Source organism: Dama dama, chromosome 3 (genome assembly GCF_033118175.1).
Source record: "Dama dama isolate Ldn47 chromosome 3, ASM3311817v1, whole genome shotgun sequence".
In the NCBI taxonomy this organism is placed as follows: domain Eukaryota; kingdom Metazoa; phylum Chordata; class Mammalia; order Artiodactyla; family Cervidae; genus Dama; species Dama dama.
Genome location: NC_083683.1, coordinates 39,575,789 through 39,599,285, shown reverse-complemented (window position 1 = coordinate 39,599,285; position 23,497 = coordinate 39,575,789). Strand labels below are relative to the sequence as shown.

At 39.9% G+C, this 23,497-nt stretch overlaps 1 protein-coding gene and 1 long non-coding RNA gene across 2 annotated transcripts in view; one reads left to right on the top strand and one right to left on the bottom strand.

The window, feature by feature from the left end:
• The window catches only part of LOC133041511 (uncharacterized), an 84,292-nt gene that overhangs the window by 2,464 nt on the left and 58,331 nt on the right, over window positions 1–23,497 (bottom strand). The window lies entirely within an intron of this gene.
• LOC133041505 (activator of 90 kDa heat shock protein ATPase homolog 1-like) lies at window positions 16,261–17,570 on the top strand. The gene is given in 2 exon segments (XM_061122223.1): window positions 16,261–16,415; window positions 16,417–17,570. Coding segments are annotated over 2 exon segments (1,011 nt in total). The 5' UTR covers window positions 16,261–16,338; the 3' UTR covers window positions 17,351–17,570.

Sequence of the window (23,497 nt, the reverse complement as noted above, 5' to 3'; positions counted from 1 at the left end):
TGTTCCATGGATATCTGACTGATGTTAAATCTACCTGTCTTCTACCTGTCCTAATGGATTAGGACATGAACACATTTGACTCATTTTCAGTATTTTTCTTTTTTTTAAAGATTCTGACTTTACTGAAGAAATCAAAGGCCAATATGTTCACTGGGCTCTGGCTTTTCAGCCTCCTTCTCCACAAGAACCTACTGCACTAGTGTCATTGATGGCAAATGGCAGCCTCATTCTCACGTGGAAGAAACAGTGAAGTTATCTGTCCTAGGCTGTTCTGCTTCTTGGTCAGAGAAAGAAAGGTCATTTGACCTTTCTTTCTTCTGTGTCTCCTGAAGGCTCAAGATGATTAAAAAATAATAACAGAGCATTGTAACTTCTTGGTAAGGTTAGAGTTCGAGCTTTCCCCATCCCTACTTCCACACTGGTAATCAGCCCTTGCCCCATTCCCTGCTGCCCTCCTTCCCCACGCCAGCGGCCCAGAGAGGTATTTGCCCTGTGTTTGTTGTCAGAGAGCCTGGGGTCAAGATCTACTCTGCAACCTCATTGTCAAGCTGGGTGACCTTGGGTAGGCCACTTGATTCTCTGAGCACTGATATCTTTACCTGTGAAATAAAGATTGTATCACATGCTCTGCCTATCACATCAAGATGTTATGAAGATCGAGTCAAGAGTTAATGTAGGTGAAAATCCTTTGTTAAGCATTGCACAAGTGCCCTTGCTCCCCCTACTGCATCTGTTCACAATGTAGAAGAAATTACATGAATTTTAAAGTCAAATAAGGTCCCGTTGCTTTTCAGCTGTGTCATTTTGGGCAAATCATGCTCCTAGCATTGGTTTCCTCATAAATAAAATGGAGATGATTTTATCTGGCATTTGCTTATCTGAATCTTCATTTACTCATGCTCCACCTTGATCTCCTGTTGTTTTGTGGACTAAAGCTCTCTATGTGAGATAACAGATACAAAGCACCTAACATAGATTTGATACTCTAGGTTCTCAATAAATAGTCATTCTTTTTCCTGTCCTGTTCTTGGCAATTGGACTATGGTATGACCCAGCCGACATGTCTTCCGTCATAGATAAAGAGCTCTTCCTCTAGATTGCTGAGTGCAGAACTGCCTGTTTGCTCCTCTGTCCTCACCTATGAGGATGCTTGATTATAGCCCAGACATGTTTCAAATTCTCTCTATAAGTCTACAGACTAGGGAATTACATAATGAAGAAGTTCTTCTCGTATATGTTTGGGAATAAAGAGCCCTCAATAGCATATGCAAAAAAGACCCAAATGTTTGGTAGACTGCAAAATTAACATGAGTCAATAATGCAATGGAGCAAGCAGAAGTCAATGCATTTTAGGAAACACTCGTGGAAGGGTCCAACCTACTAGACTCATCCTACTTGGTTAAGATGCTGGGGCACTGGGCTGGATCACTAGAAGGAGAGAGCTGGTGAAGAGCTTGAGATCCAGGGTATTTGAGTAACTATTAGAAAAACTGCGGATACTGAAACTGGAAAAGACATATTTCAGGAGAGATATCTTATTGTCTTCTGTTTTATGAATGGGCTAAGCAATTAGAGAAAATAGAATACCACCACTTTGTATTTCCTTAAAAGAACAAATTTCTAAGGGGCATGTACAGGCATACAGGTTATGTGACTCAAATGGGAGGAATTAGAGACAGAAGTTATAAGGGAGCAGTTCTAGTGGCATTTCCATTTCTGTTCCAACTTCAAACTCTGGACTATTGTAAGCATTGGCTATAACAACACATTTAAAACTGGGCTTTCCTATGGCCAGTCTCAGTGTGGCTTTACATACAAAAGATATCCAAAACAGTACTGAAATTAGAAATTGGAAAGCAACAGAATCACAAATATACCAGAAATTAAGAAAGGTAACAAGGAACAATCATGTACAACTTTATGTCAATTAACTGCAATATGCAAAATAGTCAATTTTCTAGAAAAACTATAATCCGTTAAAACTGATTCAATAAGAAATAAATGACCTAAATCCTATGACTTTGAAAGACATTAAATCCCTGATTAAATCTACATAAATTACTTATTAAGATATGAGTAGTTTCTTACAGGTGAGTCTTACCAAATTTCTAAGGAGTATAGAGTTCCAATCTCTATAAACTGTTCCACAGATATAAATAGAGTATGAAAGGAACCCCAAAACTCATTTTATTAGATTGGCAAAAACTTGAATCCAAAATAAAACGAAAATAATAGGGAAAACTGTAAACCAACTTCATTTCTAAATATAAAGGTATAAATAAAATTTGGGCAAAAACAAACCAAACCAAACAAACAAAAACACAAAACCAGGGATTTCCCTGGCAGGCCAGTGGTTAACATTCTTGCTTCCAATTCGGAGGTTGTGGGTTCAGTTCCCTAGTCGGAGAATTGAACATGCCATGATGGCACTACCAAAAATTGCTTTAAAAAATTAACAAAACAAAACAAAACCCCACAAAACTAATAATACAGTATGACCAAACTGGGTTTATCCCCCCAAAACAAGGCTGATCTAATGTTAGGAAAATCTATTAGTAAGATTTACCACATTAACAAATTATAAGAGAAAAAGCACATAATTATCTGATAAGAGGCAAAAAATTTCATTTGTTAAAATTTAATACTGCTTCACATTTTTTAAGAAAACAAGAAATACAAGTAAGTGGGAATGGGTTTTATTTTTTACACATTTATTTTATAAAACTTGAAATTATTCAGAATGTTGAATATTATTTTGTCTAGTTAACGTAGGTTGTCCATTTCAGGGAGTAATTTGGGAATGGGAATCTTTCCCCAAATTCTCCTTGGTAAAGGCAAAAACATACTTCCTCTCTGTTACATGAACTTGATATTTCTTTTGTTTATTTACTTTTACAACTTTATTGAGGTATAATTGATATACCAAAAAGGCACATATTAATGTATATAATTTGATAAATTTGGACATATGTATGTCCAAAGATGGAGAAGCTCTACACAGTCAGCAAAAACAAGACTGGGAGCTGACTGTGGCTTAGATCATGAACTCCTTATTGTCAAATTCAGACTTAAATTGAAGAAAGTAGGGAAAACCACTAGACCATTCAGGTATGACCTAAATCAAATCCCTTATGATTATACAGTGGAGGTGAAAAATAGATTCAAGGGATTAGGTCTGATAGATAGAGTGCCTGAAGAACTATGGATGGAGGTTTGTGACACTGTACAGGAGGCAGGGATCAAGACCATCCCCAAGAAAAAGAAATGCAAAAAGGAAAAATGATTGTCTGAGGAGGCCTTACAAATAGCTGCGAATAGAAGAGAAGCGAAAGGCAAAGGAGAAAAGGAAAGATATTCCCATTTGAATGCAGAGTTCCAAAGAATAAGGAGAAATAAGAAAGCCTTCCTCAGCGATCAATGCAAAGAAATAGAGGAAAACAAAAGAATGGGAAAGAGATCTCTTCAAGAAAATTAGAGATACCAAGGGAATATTTCATGCCAAGATGGACGCAATAAAGGAGAGAAATGGTATGGACCTAACAGAAGCAGAAGATACTAAGAGGTGGCAAAAATACACAGAAGAACTACACAAAAAAGATCTTCATGACCAGATAATCATGATGGTATGGTCACTCACCTAGAGCCAGGCATCCTGGAATGAGAAGTCAAGTGGGCTTTAGGAAGCATCACTATGAACAAAGCTAGTGGAGATGATGGAATTCCAGTTGAGCTATTTCAAATCCTAAAAGATGATGCTGTGAAAGTGCTGCATTCAATATGCCAGCAAATGTGGAAAACTCAGCAATGGCCACAGGACTGGAAAAGGTCAGTTTTCATTCCAATCTCAAAGAAAGGCAATGCCAAAGAATGTTCAAACTACCACACAATTGCACTCATCTCACATGCTAGTAAAGCAACGCTCAAAATTCTCTAAGCCAGGCTTGAACAGTACGTGAACCGTGAACTTCCAGATGTTCAAGCTGGATTTAGAAAAGGCAGAGGAACCAGAGATCAAATTGCCAACATATGTTGGATCATCGAAAAAGCAAGAGAATTCCAGAAAAACATCTATTTCTGCTTTATTGACTCTGCCAAAGCCTTTGACTATGTGGACCACAACAAACTCTGGAAAATTCTTAAAGAGGTGGGAATACCAGACCACCTGACCTGCCTCTTGAGAAATCTGTATGTGGGTCAGGAAGCAACAGTTAGAACTGGACGTGGAACAACAGATTGGTTTCAAATCGGGAAAGGAGTATGTCAAAGCTGTATATTGTCACCCTGCTTATTTAACTTATATGCAGAGTACATCATGAGAAATGCTGGCTGGGTGAAGCACAAGCTGGAATCATGATTGCTGGGAGAAATATCAATAACCTCAGATATGCAGATGATACCACCCTTATGGCAGAAAGCAAAGAAGAACTAAAGAGCCTCTTGATGAAAGTCAAAGAGGAGAGTGAAAAAGTTGGGTTAAAACTCAACATTCAGAAAACGAAGATCATGGCATCTGGTCCCATCACTTCATGGCAAATAGATAGGGAAACAGTGGAAACAGTGACAGACTTTATTTTCTTGGGCTCCAAAATCACAGCAGATGGTGACTGCAGCCATGAAATTAAAAGACATTTGCTCCTTAGAAGAAAAGTTATGGCCAACCTAGACAGCACATATTAAAAAGCAGAGACATTACTTTGCCAACAAAGGTCCATCTAATCAAAGCTATGGTTTTTCCAGTAGTCATGTATGGTTGTGAGAGTTGGGACCATAAAGAAAGCTCAGCGCTAAAAAATTAATGCTTTTGAACTATGGTGTTAGAGAAGACTCTTGAGAGTCCCTTGGAATACAAGGAGATCCAACCAGTCAATCCTAAAAGAAATCAGTCCTGAATATTCATTGGAAGGATTGATGCTAAGGCTGAAACTCCAATACTTTGGCCACCTGGTGGGAAGAACTGACTCATTTGAAGACCCTGATGTTGGGAAAGATTGAAGGCAGGAGGAGAAGGGGATGACAGAGGATGATGGTTGGATGGCATCACCGACTCAATTCATATGAGTTTGAGTAAACTCCAGGAGTTGGCAATGGACAGGGAGTCCGGGTGTGCTGCAGTCCATGGGGTCGCAGAGAGTCAGACACAGCCGAGGGACTGAACTGAACTGTTGATACCACCACCACAATCAAGGTTATAAACAACTCCACAATTTTCCTTAGGTTCCTTTGCTTTTGTTGTTTTTGTTGTAAGAACACTTAACTAGATCTTCGCTCTTAGCAAATTTTCAAGTGCGCAATTCCATAGTGTTACCTATAGGCAGTGTGTTGTATAGCTAGATCTCTAGATCTTATTCATTTTTATAACTGTAACTTTATATCTGTTGAACTTCTCCCCAATTCCCCTTGCCTTCTTCCCCTGACAACTTCCACTTTTTTTTTTTTTTCCTGCTTATATAAGTTTGACAATGTAAGTAGGATCATGGGGGTATTTGTCCTGCTATGATTGACTTATTCACTTGGCATGATGTCTTCCAGGTCTATCCATGTTGTTGCAAATAGTAAGATTTCCTTCTTTTTTAAAACTGAGTAATATTCTGTCATATGTATACACCACATTTTATTTACCCATTCATCTCTCAATAGACAGACTATTTTCTATGTCTTTTTTCTCTTCTGTTCAAGCTCTGAGTGTTTTCAGAGTTTTCAGTGTTTTCACCTCATGTTCTAATTTCTACCTGGGCCTGGCAACTTGAATATGGGTTCTTGAATCTCTTGTGAATCATAACCAGGATTAACCCAGCTATTCAACTTTGCAGGAATGGCCGAGCCTTCAGTTCCTGCCAGGGAACCGGGATTTGATTCCATTTCATGGTTTATCAAATCTAGACTTGTTTGTTATCATGAAATCACTTTAAAGCCGTTAGGGTGACCTATTTTAAATGCTAATGTATTTTTCTCCATTTGCTTGTATAGCTATAAAAAAATAGTGGAAATTGATAGAGACTGACAGAGGAAGGGCATTCATTGGGTCAGTGACAGGGACTGAGGGAGGAGAGAAGGTAAAAGTTGCTCCTCAATTCCCACCTTTCCTTTTTGAATTTTTTTAGAGTAAGCTTATATCATTTTTATGATAAAAATTAAAATATGCAATGAAACACGGTTCTAACATGTATAATAAGCTTAGCATTTGATCCTGAGAGTCTCTCTTACAGAGGCAGTTGTAGGACAGATATGTTACTAAAAGATAACTTCAGTTTCCAGGAGAAATCATTATACAGAGATGCAACTTCAAGTCCAGTAGGAAAGTGGCGAGCACAGGGCATGGCCACAACCCCTTTTCCTGATTTGAAGGGGACATTTGTGAGGAACTTGCTGTGTAGATGCAAAGATGAATTATGGGGCTACCATTCTTGTCCTGCAGCTACTTCTGTCTCTGACAGCAGTTTAAGGGCGAGCCCAGAGGAACAGAGCCCTGCCCCTTTAATTAGCTCCAGGAGCCAGGCAAGGTAAATATTTGTGGCTGAAACTGCATGAATCCATGGAAGCTGGGATTTTAGCCTAGAAGCATTGTGCTGCCAAGTTGCCGTGAGACCCAGAAAGCTGGAGCTATGTTCTGCCTCAGAAAATGCTTCTGAGTTTAAGAGAAATGAAAAGAATAACAAAAAGGATGGTGGTATTGAGGTCTAAGTATTAGATGAGGATGACGAGGCTTTATCTATGCCTTATGCTCGATCACAAATTTTACCTATTTTTATTTCAATATTGATTTCTTTTATTAAAGAAAAAAAAAGTCAATGCTCCAAATGTAGACATATTCAACTTATTGCATTGATTAACTCATTATCCGGTTTCCAGTGATATGAAATACAATCAGACCAAAGAATTGCCCTACTTAAAGCTTTTCAATGTCTTCCTATTTCTCTTAGAAATAAATCCTGGCTTTTGTAGCCCATATGTAGAGTGACTGTGCAATTCATAATCCATACTGGAATTTTCTGAATATTTATGGTGAGAAAACAGGTGTGACAGGGACTCTCCTAGGAAAACCAAGATGTATCCATGAGGCTCTACTGGATTTAGCATCTAGCGTCATTTCTTTCTGTCCTTGTCTGCTCACTTGGCACCAGGTATTCTGGCCTCCCGTCTGTTGGCTGCTTCAAGAAGTCGTCATGGAGTCTCTCCTGTCCCCTGGGTCATGCTTATGTGTGCACTATTTATCTTTGGGGCTTCAGATATCAACTCCTCAGATAAACCTCCCCTACCACCAGTCTACTGTTTCATTTCTCTTTTCCTTTCCATCGTCATTCCTGTTACGACCTCTAAGGATCTTGTCTCGGTGTTTGTTTATTATCTGTATCAGCTACCAGGGTGAGATCAGGGACTTGTCTGTCTTGTTAATGGGCCTGGCACATGGCAGGGGCTCAATAAATACTTGATTAATGAATGAATGACCACGTGAAAGTCTTTAAGTTGGACCGAATGACCCAGAGATGATCACTGCCTTTACCTCAGCTTATGAATAAGGTCCATCTTAAGTAAAAGAGAATGAACTGGAACAGAGAAAAGCAGAGGGAAGAGAGGGTAGGGAGGGTGGTAGCTGATGCCAGACATGGCCCTGGTTACAGGCCCTATGGATATACAAGGTATCCTTTATTTCTTCCTTAATAGAGTGAGTCATTCAAATATATTGTAAACAAACCTGTTTTCCTCCTGCCTAACCTTAAATTAGCTAGAATTGAGATTGAAGTTCCATTTTTGAAAGCAAAAATGTGTAGTAAAGCATAATTAACCTATATCCTTTGGAATGTATATTTCCATTTTTAAAAAGAAAAACATTGTGGCAGAACATGCTAATTGTGTGCCCCATTATCCATTTTTATCTGCTTCATTGTAACTTAAGGTATTAGTTTCCCATTGCTGCTGTAACAAATTGTCATAAAATTAGTGGCTTGAAATAACATGAATTGTTTATCTTGCAATTCTGGAGTCAAGTTATGTTTTTTTTAGAGTCTCTAAGAAAAGAATCTGTTTCTCTGCCTTTTCCAGATTGTACAGCCTACATGCATTTCTTGGCTGAGGGCCACTTCTTTATATCACACTGACCTCTGCTTTCCCTGACACATCTTCTCTGACTCTGACCCTTTTGTCAGATGTCTATAACTGCCACCTGGATAATCTAGAATAATCTCCCTATCTCAAGATCCTTAACTTAATCACAACTGTAAAGTCCCTTTTTTCCATATTAAGTAAGATATTTATGGGTTTTAGGGATTGGCACATGGGTATCTTTAGCAGATCATTATTCTCTCTACCATCAGGCACATACCCTTCTTTACCTGTTTATTTTTTTGATGGCTGGGATGTAAGTATAATAGCTGAAGCTAAACAGCCATCTTGGGCCATGCTTTGAAAGAGGTGCTAAGATGAGAGAGCAGCAATGTAGAAGGATGATCTAATCTAATCAGGTGGGATAGGCTCACCCTGATTAAATGAACAGCATTTACAAGAAAATCTTCAACCTCACATGTTTTACAACTGAAAACCTAAAATCAGTAAGCTGATGGGAACATAACAAAGGAAACATTTTTAACGTTATCAAGGTTAAAGTAACATTGTTCAGGTAATTTAAAGTATAATAACAGTTTTACATTCCTTGAGTAAAATCTAACTTTATTAAATATTTTTATGTTGAATTTTTCAGCAAAGAAAGTTGTGCTGGTGGGAAGTGAGCCCTTTGTATTCTCATTCCCCAGTGGAGCATTAATAAATTATTCTCTCAACATCCCACAAACAGCACTTGAAGCAGTCTTTAGTGCTCTGTATTAGTTCCCTCAATAGCAGTCATAAAAGAAGTTCAAAGGAACATAAATATAGGTCAATGACCAGAACACATGGGTGTGTGTAATTATACAGAAGATCAGGTCTGCAGCATATTTCTCTATGGAATGACTATCCCTTGTGGGTAAAATTTAAGATGTTCTTTATACCTATTTATTTAGCTTACCACTCTCAATTTCCTTCCCCTTTACTTTTCTTCACTGTATTCTTTACTACTAACTATTATATATTTATTTTGTTTTGTTTTGGTTTGTTGTTGTTTGGCTTCCTTGCTAAGATGTAGATGCTATAGGGCAGGATTCTATCTGCCTACTCACTGGAGTCTCCACAGTATCCAATCACGAATGCCTGCTGCAAGGTGGGGAGTGATTGGATCATAAGGGTGCTGAAGGGGCTTTGACAGGATCCTGAGTAGTAGGGAACTGCAGAAGGGTATAAAGCTGGCATTTGGGGGTGAGTGACATGATCAGACTTGGATTTTAGATAGTAATTCCATGTTTGGTATGGACAAAGGATATGAGTCCATGGAACAGTCTGGAGGCAGGGACATCTGTGAGGAGACCATTATGTTATTTCAGAAGAGCAGAGATGAGAGCCAAGCAAGAAAATTGGTAGTAATGAGAGCGATAATAATAATCATTAATTTAACAAAGTTTGCTGCACAGTCAGTTCAGTTCAGTTCAATTCAGTCGCTCAGTCGCGTACGACTCTTTGCGACCCCATGAATTGCAGCACGCCAGGCCTCCCTGTTCATCACCAACTCCCGGAGTTTACTCAAACTCATGTCCATTGAGTTGGTGATGCCATCCAGCCATCTCATCCTCTGTCGTCCCCTTCTCCTCCTACCCCCAATCCCTCCCAGCATCAGGGTCTTTTCCAATGAGTCAGCTCTTTGCATCAGGTGGCCAAAGTATTGGAGTTTCAGCTTCAACAACATGAACACCCAGGATTGATCTCCTTTAGGATGGACTGGTTGGATCTCCTTGCAGTCCAAGGAACTCTCAAGAGTCTTCTCCAACACCACAGTTCAAAAGCATCAATTTTTCAGCACTCAGTTTTCTTTATAGTCCAACTCTCACATCCATACATGGCCACTGGAAAAACCTAGATGGACCTTTGTTGGCAAAGTAATATCTCTGCTTTTTAATATGCTGTCTAGTTTGGTCATAACTTTCCTTCCAAGGAGTAAGTGTCTTTTAATTTCACGGCTGCAATCACCATCTGCAGTGATTTTGGAGCCCAGAAAAATAAAGTCAGACACTGTTTCCACTGTTTCCCCATCTATTTGCCATGAAGTGATGGGACCAGATCCAATGATCTAAGTTTTCTGAATGTTGAGCTTTAAGCCAACTTTTTCACTCTCCTCTTTCACTTTCATCAAGAGGCTCTTTAGTTCTTCTTCACTTTCTGCTATAAGAGTGGTCATCTCCATATCTGAGGTTATTGATATTTCTCCTGGCAATCTTGATTCCAGCTTGTGCTTCCTCCAGCCCAGCGTTTCTCATGATGTACTCTGTATATAAGTTAAATAAGCAGGGTGACAATATACAGCCTTGACATACTCCTTTTCCTATTTGGAACCAGTCTGTTGTTCCATGTCCAGTTCTAACTGTTGTTTCCTGACCTGCATATAGGTTTCTCAAGAGGCAGGTCAGGTGGTCTGGTATTCCTATCTCTTTCAGAATTTTCCACAGTTTATTGTGATCCACACAGTCAAAGGCTTTGGCATAGTCAATAAAGCAGGAATAGATGTTTTCCTGGGACTCTCTTGCTTTTTTGATGACCCAGCAGATATTGGCAATTCTAACATCCAATTCCTGACTACATTTACCAGGTTCCTTTGCTGTTGGCTGTAGCCACGTGATTATGTTCCAGCCAATAGAAAGTGAGTAGAAATAAGGAGCTCTAATTCCAGGTCTGATCCCTGGGATTCTTTCACAGACTCCTCTCTGTTTCTCCCCTTTTTCTGGTTAAAGAAATGGAGAGGCCATGTGCTGAAGGTAACTGAGAATCCATTAATGTAGGTCCTTGAAAAGCCATGTAGAGAAGTTACCAAATTGACCAGAAAAACCTTGGAATGTTATATAAATGAGGAAGAGATATCTACCATGTTTGAGTCGTTGGCTTGTTTTAGCTGTTATAGCAGCTAATGTGACCCTAATAAATTTAAGCACTCATTTTCGGCTAGGCATCATTCTTAATGGTTTCTATATGACAACTCATTTAATCTTCACAACAATCCAGTAAGTAACATATTAGTATTATTATTACTATCCCCAATTTACAGATGAGGAAATTGTGATCAAGAGGGACTGTGTAACCTTCTGCAGTTACATAGCTGGGAAATGATAGAGCCAGATTTCAGAGTTCCAGCTCCAGTGTTTTAAGCAATATATGGTAGTGGATAGAAATTAATAGAAATTAATATACTTAAAAAAAAAAAGATAGATGTACTTTCTTTCCAGTTAAACATTCTGAAGGAAAAAACAAAACCAGAACTTTTAAAATGTTTAATGTTCCAGCATGAACATTAATTACAATTGAAGTCACTGTTTACAAAATAGTAATATTTCCAAAAAAATCTTTAAAGAGATATATTGCTTTGGGTTGGGTTTTTTGGAAACAAGCTCTGAAACTGAGATTTTCTAGCAGATTTATTTAGAAGTGCTCCCTGGAAGTAAGGGAAGCAGGCTTGGGCAGAGAGAGAAGATGAACTAATATAATCACAACAGAGAATTCAGCCTATCCCACAGGAAGTCCTGGAGCTGGGGAGACCCTTCAGAGTTACTCCCCGCCAAGGCAGGAGGCCAGGTGTTTTTTGTCCTGCTTCAACCAGTCATCAAATGTGGGCTGCTGGCAGGGAGGGCATGTCACTTGGGTGAGGCAGTGCCTTTCGAGAGGGATTCAGCTATGAACCCGTACTCCCAGCAGTTGGAGGAATGAGCACAGTCATCTGGGAAGGTGGTTGGGGCAGGGAATCTGGTTGTTGCATCACAGTATTCACTATAGAAACAATTCAGAATAAATAAGTACCATATTTATAAATTTTTGATTGTTCTACTGAGCGGCAGACTCACAGAGCCCACTATTTCCTGCTTGTGTGTGAAGCATAAGCTGGTGTCTTGTGAAGGGTCTGATGGGAGATGAGACTTCAGAGGTGAGCTGAGCTCACAGGAGAGAGAAAACGGTACACCAAGGGATTCAGGGAAGTCTGGTGGGAGCATGGAGATGGTGTCGCACAGGGATGGACCCCTGGGAGCTGTACCATTCGGAGCAGTCATCACAATCCATTGCTCCATGAGGACTAAAGCATGAACCAGTATCTGTGGGATGGAGAAGGGCTGAACTTGCAAGACACTTTAAGGATAGGTTTCAGTGGCTTTAGCGGATGAATGTGAGGAGAAGGGAAGACTGGAAGCAAACTCTGTAGTTGTAGCTTCAGAGACTGTGAAAGGTGATGCTCAAGGGAGAGTATGGTCATTTTCACTCTATAGAAGCCAACACGAAATCTTGACTATCTTTTTTTTTTTTAAGTTTTATTTATTTACTTACGTATTTATTTTTGCACTGAGGCTTCATTGCTGCACACGGGCTTTCTCTAGTTGTGGAGAGGGGGGCTACTCTTCATTGCAGTGCATTGGATTCTCATTGTGGTGGTTTCTATTATTGTGGGGCACAGGCTCCAGAGCGCGGGCTCAGCAGTTGTGGTCCAGGGACTTAGTTGCCCCGTATCATATGAAATCTTCCCAGGCCAAGGATCAAACTCATGTCTTTTACATTGGCAGGAGGATTCTTTACTACTGGACCACCAGGGGAGTCCTTGACTATTTTTTTAATTAACAAAACAAAATTCTTATTCTTTCTTTCCTCCTTTGACTCCTTCCTGTAACTTTTCTTTTATTTGAAGAAACTTTCTATTGCTTCCTCCTGTCCCTTAAAATGAGTTGTTCTTTCCATCTACAATTGTTTTTTTTTTCATTTATCTATTTTAACAAAAATTTCTTTCATCATACCTTTCCTTTTTCAGTTATAAATCTAAGTGTACCCAAACAAAACATACACTTCCGTAAAACCAAGCAAAGTTTTAAGGCACAGATAGGAAATCCATTTTTAAAAAATATTTTCAATTTTTAGCAGTTCTGTCACAGTTCCACACTGGAAGTTCTAATAATAACTTGCACTGTAGGTGCAATTAGAGGTGACATGAAGTGTGCTGGACTTGGGGACAATGTTACCTTGTGAGTGGCTGGTTGCTCTCAGGTACATAGATATACAGATCATTTACTAAGGCCGGGTCTGAGTGACCATCTTAAATCCCTTGGTTTACTCAGTGAGTTAGATGTTAGGCAGCTCTGTTCTTTGTACCACACCCCTTTTATTTTCTGGAGCAAAGATTAGAACCTAGCCTTCTGCAGGCTGCATTTTTGCCAAGCAACTGGAAAACTTCTAATAGTGTAGGAATTTGTTTTTAAAAGGGAAAAAAGTAATGAAGTGAGAGCACATCGGTGTAGAAGACATTGAGGTTGTGTACACTCAGGGCAGCCCAATCAAATCATCATTCACGGAATAACATTTATAGTGTAGATTCCCTGTGTGCCAGGCATTGTCCTAGCTGTGCCCAAAATACAAAGAGGAAGAGACAGATGAGGTCTGTCTCTCACAGAACGTACCTCCTAATTATGGGTAACAGAAAAGAAGAAATAATAAGATAGCTTCTGATGTTTGCAAGTGCTTGGAAGAAAATAAAAGATGGAATTCATTTGTGTATCCAGTCCTTTCTTCCTATTTCAAGAGGCTGCCCTAGTGAGAAACTGGGTCTTTTAGGGACCTAGAAATGAGATAATGCGAACCCAAACTTACTGCCTGCATAGGTAAATTGATAGACTATTTATTGGGTAGGGAGGATGGGATTTTAAAACTATGAGTATAAATAGGATAGATTAAATTTAAACTCCTTCCTAAGACTGATACCAGGCATTGTCTATGAAGGCATTGCTTAATATTAACAATTAGCTAGTTAAAATTGTGGTGGGCACTCTTTCAGCCAGTTGCCACTTAAGCGACTCATGGGAAGAACAAGGGATCTGTTCCCTGTGTGAGGACCCAGCTGGTGCTCAGAGCACGCTGAACAGTCTGCCCACACCAGCGCATCTCTCCCTCAAGAGTTGAGTTTCCCACTGTCTCAAGAGAGACATAATTGTTTATTCTGTAATATATTTGTGCCAGTTTTACTTGTTATTAAAGTTATGCAATTTAATATGACACAAATAATGAGACATGTCTAGAAAACGAGAGAGAATTATTGCAATGAAATTTAAATGGAATGCTATGGAAAGACTCAATATCAAATGAGTTAATTAGCAAAAATTGGAAAAAATAATAAAATCTATGCTATGTTGCTCATGAGTGTATTTAAGTTCTCGCTCACTACAAAGAAAGAAAAAATGAAAGCGAAAAATGAGATCTTACGGGTGTGTCTTTGGGTAAAAAAAATGTAGCTTTGGAACCTTTCCAGGGAATTCAATAGTGAGGGAAAGTGCCATGACAGTTAAGCACACTTACATTTATTTAAGGTAAAACGCTTGCAACATAAATGTATCCTTCCCCCTAAACCCCTCCCATCTCTGATTAGCCCATTAATTAGCAGTTCTGATTGTGTTGCGTAAGACTTTTACTGTATTGGAAAGTGTGTGTTCAGTGCAGCGGGGACTCACAATCTTTCCATTCAGAGAGCTCCAGAGCATAGCCCTAACGTTATTAGATAAGAATTTTTGTCTTCCAATAATTCCTTAATAAGCCATTCTCCTTTTCACCATTTTCACAGCAGAAGCAAAGAAAATATTTTCACTTATCAGTAGCACCTTTCCTTTGAGAATACCAAAGCTCTTTAAAGGACAAATTTCTGATTGAGCAATAATGTTCGTCTCCCCAGAGAGAGGTGGACAGAGAGGATTTATTATCCCCTCACTGAGGATGTTAGACTCATGTTAAGAGGCTAACAGATGTCTCCGTGCTGTCTCTCAGGAGAATTATGTTTCTGCTAATCTCCTGGCCACACTGTGTCCTGTTCCCTATTCTTCATAATTCCCAGTATTACAGAGAAACTATTCAAGCGTGAGAAGGGCACTGGTCCGAGGCCAGGACCCACAGGCTCAGACCTGGGCTGTGCCACTAACTTGTGTGACCTTGGACATTTTGGTCAGCCTTTCTGTGCCTCAGATCCTGTAAGACGAGGATGATGGAACTTATACCAGCCAACCAGGCTGGGAAAAAAGTGTTTGTCAAACAAATATGGACATTGTAGCTCCAGACAGTGAAACAGCAGTGGCCTATATGTTTCATTTCGTTTACCTTATTTCCATTTCAAAACATGGGCCCACTTTTTGTTACGATATTTTTGATCATGTGCTGATTCATAGGTTCCAGTTTGAACTTTCTTTCTTGAGAGCAGAAGAGAAAGTCCTTCTTCAAATGCTTTTATTCCAATCTTGCCCATTACCCATCTTTACCATCATCTAGTGACGGTCCCAGACTCATAACAAGAGTGTGGAAGGAAACAGTGAGACTAGTAGGATATCAGTCTAACTGAACTCTGAATTGTAAGGCACCAGTAAGTGGTGGCTGCTTCCTAAAGGTTTCGAATGACTCATTGTTTCTCTTTACTTATTCACAGAAATATTGCTGATAATAGCCAGAAAAGAAGAAGAAAGTGAAATATACTTAATTTCTAACAATAGGGAAGTATTCAAATAAATGAGGGTACTTCCATACAATGTTAGGCCATTGTTGTGAGTGAATATTTATAAAATGATGTTACACATGAGTATTTGTTGGCATAAACTGACAGGCATGATTAAGTGAAAAAGCAATCCCAAATGGGCAATGACAACACAATCTCATCATTATTTAATAAAACAGGTATTGGGATAAAATGTATTTAGAAGGATATACAGTGGCTATCTCTGGGTGCTGGGATTACAGAAATAAATTTTCTTTCTTTATATTCAATACTTCTCTGCTTTTTCTAAATTTCTGTGATAGACATATGTTGCTTTTGGCAAAAGAAAAAAATTGATTTGAATTAATATTGTATTAATGCAAAGACTGCTTGTGGGAATGAATACTAACATTTTGAAAAAATTAAATGCCAGCTCTAAGGATGGAAAACTACTTTAAAATAGGAAGAATAAATTTCATTTATTTTTAAAAGGATGGAACATGTAAATGTATTGCTGAGTCCCTTTGCGCTTCACCTGAAAGTATCACAACATTGTTAATTGGCTATTCAGTGTTGGCTGCACTCCAATACAAATAAAAAGTTTTGTTTTTTTTTTTTTAAAAAAAGGATAGAGTCATTTAACGACAAATGCTTGAAATAAAGTATCAATTGAAAACCTATTTCTTCTTCTAGTAGTTTCCAGGCGCTGCCGGGCAGCCGCGACCGGGCTGTCCTGAGGCTGTGGCTGTGGCTGCTCGGGAGCTGTTGGCGGTGCGATAGGAGAGCCGATGGCCAAGTGGGGTGAGGGAGACCCAGGCTGGATCGTGGAGGAGCGGGCGGACGCCACCAACGTCAACAACTGGCATTGAGAGGGATGCTTCGAACTGGTCCACAGATAAGCTGAAAACACTGTTCCTGGCTGTCCGTGTGCAAAATGAGGAAGGCAAGTGTGAGGTGACAGAAGTGAGTAAGCTGGATGGAGAGGCATCCATTAACAATCGCAAAGGCAAACTTATCTTCTTTTACGAGTGGAGCATCAAACTAAACTGGACAGGTACCTCCAAGTCTGGAGTGCAGTACAAGGGCCATGTGGAGATCCCCAATTTGTCTGATGAAAATAGCATGGATGAAGTGGAGATTAGTGTGAGCCTTGCCAAAGATGAGCCTGACACAAATCTCATGGCCTTAATGAAGGAAGAAGGGGTGAAACTTCTAAGAGAAGCAATGGGAATTTACATCAGCACCCTCAAAACAGAGTTCACGCAGGGTATGATCTTGCCTACAGTGAATGGAGAGTCAGTAGACCCAGCCGGGCCGCCAGCACTGAAAACTGAGGAGCGCAAGGCTAAGTCTGCTCCTTCAAAAACCCAGGCCAGATCTGTTGGTGTCAAAATCCCCACTTGTAAGATTACCCTTAGAGAAGGCTTCCTGACATCACCAGAGGAGCTCTATAGAGTTTTTACCACCCAAGAGCTCGTTCAGGCCTTCACCCACGCTCCTGCTATGTTAGAAGCAGACAAAGGTGGCAAGTTTCACCTGGTAGACGGCAATGTCTCTGGAGAATTCACTGATCTGGTCCCTGAGAAATACATTGCAATGAAGTGGAGGTTTAAATCTTGGCCAGAAGGGCATTTTGCCACCATCACCTTGACCTTCATTGATAAGAATGGAGAAACTGAGCTGTGCATGGAGGGCCGAGGCATCCCCGCCCCAGAGGAGGAGAGGACGAGGCAGGGCTGGCAGCGATACTACTTTGAGGGCATCAAACAGACCTTTGGCTATGGCGCGCACTTGTTTTAGGCCCCGCAGCGGGGGTACAGCCTGCCCAACACTTGAGTCCAGCCCTCCCCTGACCAGGGCTGGTGACTCACAGGACCGCACCATCCCAACCACTAACCTGGGGCTGGGGCCCTGTCCCTTCATGTATACCTTGGGTTTGTGCATGTTTGCTGGGTGGGAACAGAGGGTGATTTCTCTTTTATGTGTACATACGCTAAATAAACGTAATTTAAAAAACAAAACAAAACAAAAAAAAACAAAAAAAGAAAACCTATTTCTTCTTAGCTGAATTCTACCTTAAATTGCTTATAAAAGTGGGTTTACATCATGATAAACAAACATGATGTTTTGAAATATCTAAATTAAACAATAATAAATAATAGTACAATGTAATTTTTTTCTTTTCTGCCAAAACGTCACTATAAAACAAATCACCTTCTAAGAGAGCAGATGTATTTATTTTTCTTATCATAATTAAAGCCATAGATTACCAAGTACCTTCTGGGTGCCCATGTGTCAGATACTTGGAATGTTAAATTTAGTGGTTAATTTATTTAATTATAATTCCTCAGGAGAAAGGTATTATTGTTTTCATTTTATAGTAGCTGAAAACTAAAACCTCCAAAATCGTTTCTTACGAAGCCATAAGTAGCAGAACCACACACGTTTTAAAAATTACTTAATAAATATTTGTTGAATCCACTCTGTGCTTGAGCAAACTCAGGGAGATGGTTAAGGACAGGGAAGCCTGTCCAGGGAAGCTGCAGTTCATGGGGTTGCAAAGAGTTGGACACAACTTAGTGAATGAACAATAACAATTCTGTGCTAGCCATCATGTGCTGTGTGCTGGGAATGTACCAGTGTACAAGATACTGTGGTCTCATTCAGAAAAGCTTGCATTCTAGTCAGATGACATGGAGGAAATAACTGTAAGTTTGATGAATCTTACAAAATGAGAAACACAGGATGTGAGGGAGAAGTTAATCTGGTTTGCAACATCTGTCGTATGTACTAAACATTTAAACTGAGATATGAGTAGGAGTTAACTGGGGGGAAGAGAGTAGGCGTGAAAGAGTATTCCTGGTAGTAGGAATGGTACATGTTAATACACAGAGATGATATTTTGCTACAATAATTTGGCACAGATCTCTTCAAGAAAGTTGGAAATATCAAGGGAACATTTCATGCAAAGATGGGCACAATAAAGGACAGAAATGGTAAAGACCTAACAGAAGCAGAAGAGATTAAGAAGAGGTGGCAAAAATACACAGAAGAACTATATAAAAAAGGTCTTAATGACCTGGATAACCATGAAGTGTGGTTACCACTTAGAGCGGACATCCTGGAGTGTGAAGTCAAGTGGGCCTTAGGAAGCATCACTATGAACAAAGCTAGTGGAGATGATGGAATTCCAGCTGAGCTATTTCAATCCTAAAAGATGAAGACATTAAAGTGCTGCACTCAAAATGCCAGCAAATTTGGAAAACTCACCAGTGGCCACAGGACTGGAAAAGGTCAGTTTTTACTCCAGTCCCAAAGAAGAGCAACCAAAAAATATTCAAACTACCACACAATTGCTCTCATTTTGCATGCTAATAAGATTAAAATACCTCCAGCTAGGCTTCAGCAGTATGTGAACCGAGAACTTCCAGATGTTCAAACTGGATTTAGAAAAGGCAGAGGAACCAGAGATCAAATTGCCAACTTCTGTTGGATCATAGAAAAAACAAGGGAGTTCCAGAAAAACATCTGCTTCATTGACTATGCTAAAAACCTTTGACTGTGTGGATCACAACAAACTGAGGAAAACTCTTAAAGAGATGGGAATACCAAACCACCTTACCTATCTCCTGAGAAACCTGTGTGTGGGTCAAAAAGCAACAGTTAGAACCGGACATGGAACAATGGACTGGTTCCAAATTGGGAAAGGAGTATGTTAAGGCTGTATGTCATCACCCTGTTTATTTAACTTATATGCAGAGTACATCATGTGAAATGCCAGGCTGGATGAATCATAAGCTGGAATCAAGATTACCAGGAGAAATATCAATAACCTCAGATCTGCAGATGATACCACCCTAATAGTAGAAAGTTAAGAGGAACTAAGGAGCCTCTTGATGACGGTGAAAGAGGAGAGTGAAAAAGCTGGCTTAAAACTCAGCATTCAAAAAAATGAAGATCAAAGCATCCAGTCCCATGACTTCATAGTAAATAGAAAGGGGAAAAGTGGAAGCAGTGACAGATTTTATTTTCTTGGGCTCCAGAATCACTGCGGATGGTGGCTGAAGTCATGAAATTCAAAGACACCTCTTCCTTGGAAGGAAAGCCATGACAAACCATAGACAGTGTATTCAAAAGCAGAGACATCAATTGGCTGACAAAGGTCCATATAGTCAAAGCTATGATTTTTCCAGTCGTCATGTACAGTTGTGAGAGTTGGAACATAAAGACAGCTGAGTGCTGAAGAATTGATGCTTTCAAACTGTGGTGTTGGAGAAGACTCTTGAGAGTTCATTGAACTGCAAGGATATCAAATTAGTCAATCCTAATGTTATGTCCATGAATCAAGAAAAATTGGAAGTGGTCAAACAGGAGATGGCAAGAGTGAATGTCGACATTCTAGGAATCAATGAACTAAAATGGACTGGAATGGGTGAATTTAACTCAGATGACCATTATATCTACTACTGTGGGCAGGAATTCCTTAGAAGAAATGGAGTAGCCATCATAGTCAACAAAAGAGTCCAAAAAGCAGTACTTGGATGCAATCTCAAAAATGACAGAATGATCTCTGTTCGTTTCCAAGGCAAACAGTTCAATATCACGGTAATCCAAGCCTATGCCCCAACCAGTAGTGCTGAAGAAACTGAAGTTGAACAGTTCTATGAAGACCTACAAGATCTTTTAGAACTAACACCCAAAAAAGATGTCCTTTTCATTATAGGGGACAGGAATGCAAAAGTAGGAAGTCAAGAAACACCTGGAGTAACAGGCAAATTTAGCCTAGGAGTATGGAATGAAGCAGGGCAAAGCCTAATAGAGGTTTGTCAAGAGAACACACTGGTGATAGCAAACACCCTCTTCCAACAACACAAGAGAAGACTCTACACATGGACATCACCAGATGGTCAACACCGAAATCAGATTGATTATATTCTTTGCAGCCAAAGATGGAGAAGTTCTATACAGTCAGCAAAAACAAGACCAGGAGCCGACTGTGGCTCAGATCATGAACTCCTTATTGTCAAATTCAGACTTAAACTGAAGAAAGTAGGGATAACCACTAGACCATTCAGGTATGACCTAAATCAAACCCCTTACAATTATACAGTGGAAGTGAGAAATAGATTTAAGGGACTAGATCTGGTAGACAGAGAGCCTGATGAACTATGGATGGAGGTTTGTGACATTGTACAGGAGACAGGGATCAAGACCATCCCCAAGGAAAAGAAATGCAAAAAACCAAATGGTTGTCTGAGGAGGCCTTACAAATAGCTGTGAAACAAAGAGAAGCAAAAAGCAAAGGAGAAAAGGAAAGATATTCCCATTTGAATGCAGAGTTCCAAAGAATAGCCAGGAGAGATAAGAAAGCCTTCCTCAGTGATCAATGCAAAGAAATAGAGGAAAACAACAGAATGGGAAAGACTAGAGATCTCTTCAGGAAAATTAGAGATACCAAGGGAACATTTCATGCAAAAACGGGCTCAATAAAGGACAGAAATGGTATGGGCCTAACAGAAGCAGAAGATATTAAGAAGAGGTGGCAAGAATACACAGAAGAACTGTACAAAAAAGATCTTCACGACCCAGATAATCACAGTGGTGTGATCACTCACCTAGAGCCAGACATCCTGGAATGTGAAGTCAAGTGGGCCTTAGAAAGCCTCACTACAAACAAACCTAGTGGAGGTGATGGAATTCCAGTTGAGCTATTTCAAATCCTGAAAGATGATGCTGTGAAAGTGCTGCACTCAGTATGCCAGCAAATGTGGAAAACTCAGCAGTGGTCACAGGACTGGAAAAGGTCAGTTTTCATTCCAGTCCCAAAGAAAGACAATCCAAAATATTGCTCAAACTACCACACAATTGCACTCATCTCACATGCTAGTAAAGCAATGCTCAAAATTCTCCAAGCCAGGCTTCAGCAATACGTGAACCGAGAACTTCCAGATGTTCAAGCTGGTTTTAGAAAAGGCAGAGGAACCAGAGATCAAGTTGCCAATATCTGCTGGATCATTGAAAAAGCTAGAAAGTTCCAGAAAAACATCTATTTCTGCTTTATTGACTATGCCAAAGCCTTCAACTGTGTGGATCACAATAAACTGTGGAAAATTCTGAAGGAGATGGAAATACCAGACCACCTGACCTGCCTCTTGAGAAATCTGTATGTAGGTCAGGAAGTAACAGTTAGAACTGGACATGGAACAACAGGCTGGTTCCAAATAGGAAAAGGAGTACGGTAAGGCTGTATATTGTCACCCTGCTTATTTAACTTATATGCAGAGTACATCATGAGAAACACTGGGCTGGAAGAAGCACAAGTTGGAATCAAGATTGCCAGGAGAAATATCAATAACCTCAGATATGCAGATGACACCACCCTTATGGCAGAAAGTGAGGAGGAACTAAAAAGCCTCTTGATGAAAGTGAAAGAGGAGAGTGAAAAAGTTGGCTTAAAGCTCAACATTCAGAAAACTAAGATCTTTGGATCTGGTCCCATCACCTCCTGGGAAATAGATGGGGAGACAGTGGAAACAGTGTCAGACTTTAATTTTTTGAGTTCCAAAATCACTGCAGATGGTGACTGCAGCCATGAAATTAAAAGACGCTTACTCCCTGGAAGGAAAGTTATGACCAACCTAGATAGCATATTAAAAAGCAGAGACATTATTTTGCCAACAAAGGTCCGTCTAGTCAAGGCTATGGTTTTTCCAGTGGTCATGTATGGATGTGAGAGTTGAACTGTGAAGAAAGCTGAGCACCGAAAAATTGATGCTTTTGAACTGTGGTGTTGGAGAAGACTCTTGAGAGTCCCTTGGACTGCAAGGAGATCCAACCAGTTCATCCTAAAGGAGATAAGTCCTGGGTGTTCATTGGAAGGACTGATGCTGAAGCTGAAGCTCCAGTACTTTGGCTACCTGATGCAAAGAGTTGACTCATTGGAAAAGACCCTGATGCTGGGTGGGATTGGGCGCAGGAGGAGAAGGGGATGACAGAGGATGAGATGGCTGGATGGCATCACCGACCCGATGGGCATGAGTTTGAGTAAACTCTGGGAGTTGGTGATGGACATGGAGGCCTGGCGTGCTGCAATTCATGGGGTCGCAAAGAGTCAGACATGGCTGAGTGACTGAACTGAACTGAACTGAAAGAAAATCAAATATTCATTGAAGGACTGATGCTGAAGCTGAAGCCACCTGATGCACCTGATGCAAAGAGCTGACTCATTTGATAAGACCCGGATGCTGGGAAACATTGAACACAAAAGGGAAATGCGGTGTCAAAGGATGAGATGGTTAGATAGCATCACTGGCTCAATGGACATGAATTTGGGCAAACTGCAGGAGATAGTGGAGGAGACAGGAGCCTGGCCCACTGTAGTCCATGGGGTTGCAAAGAGCTGGACACGACTTAGTGACTGACAACAATTACAATCTGGCATAACCAACATCTCCACTCTGGCTTAAAACTTAGGCAGTTTTACTATTTCTTATTTTTTATTTTTCTTATTTCTTATTATTTTATTATCTCTTTCATATGGATCTGCCAATCAACCACAGCCCAAATGCAATCACACAAGTCCATTTAAGACATTGTGTCATGTTCAGGAGAACAGTTCATTGGCTAAAGCAAGATGTATGGCCACGCCCCAAATCTATGAGATATAGAAAATATTTTGTCCACATAATACTTCAGACTCACATAATAGAAGATATAGATGAAGAATTTAATACAGTAAAAAAGATTGTGAACAGTGATTCGAATAATTTTCTGAGGAGTCTGTTGCTAGTGTGGGTAAAGCATAATGACGTGGGGAGAGATACTGCTGGCTGCTCTTATAACTTGTTTACCCTGGGAACTTCTTGTTCTAGAGATTATATATGTCTGTGTACATGTAATCTCACTCTGAAAGATAATGGCTTATCCAACTTCTACAGGAACTTTATT